This window comes from Cherax quadricarinatus, chromosome 28, assembly GCF_038502225.1.
Source record: "Cherax quadricarinatus isolate ZL_2023a chromosome 28, ASM3850222v1, whole genome shotgun sequence".
In the NCBI taxonomy this organism is placed as follows: domain Eukaryota; kingdom Metazoa; phylum Arthropoda; class Malacostraca; order Decapoda; family Parastacidae; genus Cherax; species Cherax quadricarinatus.
The window spans coordinates 12,045,670-12,050,669 of NC_091319.1; the positions used below are offsets into that span (position 1 = coordinate 12,045,670).

The window sequence follows — 5,000 nt, forward strand, 5'->3', positions numbered from 1 at the left end:
GTTGTAGAGGTCTGAGCAAAGTAATTAGCAAGAAGACATTTAAAATTAAGTCCTTTATAAAATTTTATCTTAAAAGTTTAAAGATATATTTTGTTTAATTTACGTTAATGTAAAAATTAATTATTTTGTACCTAAAGAACCTTAGAAAACTTACCTAACCTTAAACCATACCCCCGGCCGGGATTGAACCCCCGGCCGGGGGTATGGTTTATTTGCAATCGTGTCATTACGATTTCTTGAGTCAAGTTACCTAACCTTATTATTACAAGCGCAATTTAATTTAGCCTAATCTAACTAAATATATTTTAGATAAGTTTACAATAATTTAATGATAAACAAACAAAATGAAATATATGTTTTTTGTTAGGTTCAGAATGATTTTTGCGAAATTATTACATACAAATTTTCGTTTGCCTTATTCGGCAAGAAAAGCTTTGCTATTTAATCCAAAATCTCAAGTTTTACCTGTTCGGTACTATATATATATATATATATATATATATATATATATATATATATATATATATATATATATATATATATATATATATATATATATATATATATATATATATATATATATATATATACATGTCTTGTGACCTGCTATTCCTCCTGCTCAGGTGATGATGTGTAGCAAGAGAGACTGCTCAGACCTCCAGCCCTTCCAGACACTCGTCCAGCCCATCAGTCTCAACGCCTGGATCACAATCCACCACCCCGATAGCTTCACTCAGGTGCGTTGATGATGCTTGAGCCGACATCCCCATCATATTATTGAATTGAGGGACCCTTATGGTGCATGGTCGAGCCTTCACTGTTACTCCTGCTGAATGATCCACGTCAACGGAGGATCAAGCTTCCTGCACTCCTTGATTGATTGACTGATTTACACTGACGGAGGATTAAGCCTCCACAAATTCTTTTTCTCAGTGACCCACACGGGTTTAGTAGTCCACATAAAGTGTAACCAGAATATTTATTCATGAGAAATCGCTAAACCTATAACTGTCACGCTTCTAGTAAATACGAAAAAACTAAGATTGATAACATGGATCAAGAGCCCTTTATTAGGATCAAAGCACCATCCTGGAAGATATCTATTAACAAACTATCCCTTAATGGCCCTTGATCCAACTAGGGCTACTTCTTCCTTTTCTCAGATCAGCCCTAATTACCTCCGTATCCCTTTGTCACTGCATGACACTTACCTGTTAACCACTTCATCGTGAATATGATAATAATAATAATAATAATAATAATAATAATAATAATAATAATAATAATAATAATAATAATAATAATAAGAAGAAGAAGAAGAAGAAGAAGAAGAAGAATGATAATAATAATCTAGGTTCTACATGATGAAAATCCTCAGTTCTACTGATCAGGAGTCCAGCTGCAGCTTTTAGTAGGCATGCTGACCAGGGCTTTTAGTAGGCATGCTGACCAGGCCTTTTAGTAGACATGCTGACCAGGGCTTTTAGTAGGCATGTTGACCAGGCCTTTTAGTAGACATGCTGACCAGGGCTTTTAGTAGGCATGTTGACCAGGGCTTTTAGTAGACATGTTGACCAGGGCTTTTAGTAGGCATGCTGACCAGGGCTTTTAGTAGGCATGTTGACCAGGCCTTTTAGTAGGCATGTTGACCAGGGCTTTTAGTAGACATGTTGACCAGGGCTTTTAGTAGGCATGCTGACCAGGGCTTTTAGTAGGCATGCTGACCAGGCCTTTTAGTAGACATGCTGACCAGGGCTTTTAGTAGGCATGTTGACCAGGGCTTTTAGTAGACATGCTGACCAGGGCTTTTAGTAAGCATGCTGACCAGGGCTTTTAGTAGGCATGCTGACCAGGGCTTTTAGTAGGCATGCTGACCAGGCCTTTTAGTAGACATGCTGACCAGGGCTTTTAGTAGGCATGCTGACCAGGCCTTTTAGTAGGCATGCTGACCAGGCCTTTTAGTAGGCATGCTGACCAGGCCTTTTAGTAGGCATGTTGACCAGGCCTTTTAGTAGACATGCTGACCAGGGCTTTCAGTAGGCATGTTGACCAGGGTTTTTAGTAGACATGCTGACCAGGCCTTTTAGTAGGCATGCTGACCAGGCCTTTTAGTAGACATGCTGACCAGGGCTTTTAATAGGCATGTTGACCAGGGCTTTTAGTAGACATGCTGACCAGGGATTTTAGTAGGCATGTTGACCAGGCCTTTTAGTAGACATGCTGACCAGGGCTTTTAGTAGGCATGCTGACCAGGCCTTTTAGTAGACATGCTGACCAGGGCTTTTAGTAGGCATGCTGACCAGGACTTTTAGTAGGCATGTTGACCAGGGCTTTTAGTAGACATGCTGACCAGGCCTTTTAGTAGACATGCTGACCAGGGCTTTTAGTAGGCATGTTGACCAGGGCTTTTAGTAGACATGCTGACCAGGCCTTTTAGTAGACATGCTGACCAGGGCTTTTAGTAGGCATGCTGACCAGGGCTTTTAGTAGGCATGTTGACCAGGGCTTTTAGTAGGCATGTTGACCAGGGCTTTTAGTAGGCATGTTGACCAGGGCTTTTAGTAGACATGCTGACCAGGGCTTTTAGTAGGCATGTTGACCAGGGCTTTTAGTAGGCATGTTGACCAGGGCTTTTAATAGGCATGCTGACCAGGGCTTTTAGTAGGCATGCTGACCAGGGCTTTTAGTAGGCATGCTGACCAGGGCTTTTAGTAGGCATGCTGACCAGGGCTTTTAGTAGGCATGCTGACCAGGGCTTTTAGTAGGCATGCTGACCAGGCCTTTTAGTAGGCATGCTGACCAGGGCTTTTAGTAGGCATGCTGACCAGGGCTTTTAGTAGGCATGTTGACCAGGGCTTTTAGTAGGCATGTTGACCAGGGCTTTTAATAGGCATGCTGACCAGGGCTTTTAGTAGGCATGCTGACCAGGCCTTTTAGTAGTCATGCTGACCAGGGCTTTTAGTAGGCATGCTGACCAGGGCTTTTAGTAGGCATGCTGACCAGGGCTTTTAGTAGTCATGCTGACCAGGCCTTTTAGTAGTCATGCTGACCAGGGCTTTTAGTAGGCATGCTGACCAGGGCTTTTAGTAGGCATGCTGACCAGGGCTTTTAGTAGGCATGCTGACCAGGGCTTTTAGTAGGCATGCTGACCAGGGCATTTAGTAGACATGCTGACCAGGGTTTTTAGTAGACATGCTGACCAGGGCTTTTAGTAGGCATGCTGACCAGGCCTTTTAGTAGGCATGCTGACCAGGGCTTTTAGTAGGCATGCTGACCAGGGCTTTTAGTAGGCATGCTGACCAGGGCTTTTAGTAGGCATGCTGACCAGGGCTTTTAGTAGGCATGCTGACCAGGGCTTTTAGTAGGCATGCTGACCAGGGCTTTTAGTAGGCATGCTGACCAGGGCTTTTAGTAGGCATGCTGACCAGGGCTTTTAGTAGCCATGCTGACCAGGGCTTTTAGTAGACATGCTGACCAGGCCTTTTAGTAGGCATGCTGACCAGGGCTTTTAGTAGGCATGCTGACCAGGGCTTTTAGTAGGCATGCTGACCAGGGCTTTTAGTAGGCATGCTGACCAGGGCTTTTAGTAGGCATGCTGACCAGGGCATTTAGTAGACATGCTGACCAGGGTTTTTAGTAGACATGCTGACCAGGGCTTTTAGTAGGCATGCTGACCAGGCCTTTTAGTAGGCATGCTGACCAGGGCTTTTAGTAGGCATGCTGACCAGGGCTTTTAGTAGGCATGCTGACCAGGGCTTTTAGTAGGCATGCTGACCAGGGCTTTTAGTAGGCATGCTGACCAGGGCTTTTAGTAGGCATGCTGACCAGGGCTTTTAGTAGGCATGCTGACCAGGGCTTTTAGTAGGCATGCTGACCAGGGCTTTTAGTAGCCATGCTGACCAGGGCTTTTAGTAGACATGCTGACCAGGGCTTTTAGTAGGCATGCTGACCAGGCCTTGTAGTAGGCGTGGTGTCCAGGGCTTTTAGTAGGCATGCTGACCAGGTCTTGTAGTAGGCATGCTGACCAGGGCTTTCAGGAGGCATGCTGACCAGGGCTTTTAGTAGGCATGCTGACCAGGGCTTTTAGTAGGCATGCTGACCAGGGCTTTTAGTAGGCATGCTGACCAGGCCTTTTAGTAGGCATGCTGACAAGGGCTTTTAGTAGACATGCTGACCAGGGCTTTTAGTAGGCATGCTGACCAGGGCTTTTAGTAGGCATGCTGACCAGGCCTTTTAGTAGTCATGCTGACCAGGCCTTTTAGTAGTCATGCTGACCAGGCCTTTTAGTAGTCATGCTGACCAGGCCTTTTAGTAGTCATGCTGACCAGGGCTTTTAGTAGTCATGCTGACCAGGCCTTTTAGTAGTCATGCTGACCAGGGCTTTTAGTAGGCATGCTGACCAGGGCTTTTAGTAGGCATGCTGACCAGGGCTTTTAGTAGTCATGCTGACCAGGCCTTTTAGTAGGCATGCTGACCAGGGCTTTTAGTAGGCATGCTGACCAGGGCTTTTAGTAGGCATGCTGACCAGGGCTTTTAGTAGGCATGCTGACCAGGGCTTTTAGTAGGCATGCTGACCAGGGCTTTTAGTAGGCATGCTGACCAGGCCTTTTAGTAGGCATGCTGACCAGGGCTTTTAGTAGACATGCTGACCAGGGCTTTTAGTAGGCATGCTGACCAGGGCTTTTAGTAGGCATGCTGACCAGGGCTTTTAGTAGGCATGCTGACCAGGGCTTTTAGTAGGCATGCTGACCAGGGCTTTTAGTAGCCATGCTGACCAGGCCTTTTAGTAGGCATGCTGACCAGGGCTTTTAGTAGGCATGCTGACCAGGGCTTTTAGTAGGCATGCTGACCAGGGCTTTTAGTAGGCATGCTGACCAGGGCCTTTAGTAGGCATGCTGACCAGGGCTTTTAGTAGGCATGCTGACCAGGCCTTTTAGTAGGCATGCTGACCAGGGCTTTTAGTAGGCATGGTGACCAGGGCTTTTAGTAGGCATGGTGAC

General features: G+C 45.5%; 1 protein-coding gene across 4 annotated transcripts in view; it reads left to right on the top strand.

Annotated features, from left to right (window-relative positions):
* The window catches only part of LOC128693284 (low-density lipoprotein receptor-like), a 48,939-nt gene that overhangs the window by 41,602 nt on the left and 2,337 nt on the right, over positions 1-5,000 (top strand). For all 4 annotated transcript variants that reach the window (XM_053782874.2, XM_053782875.2, XM_053782876.2 and 1 more), the window contains one exon: positions 624-737. In XM_053782874.2, coding sequence (XP_053638849.2) covers positions 624-737 — 114 coding nt within the window. The remainder of the gene's footprint in view (positions 1-623; positions 738-5,000) is intronic.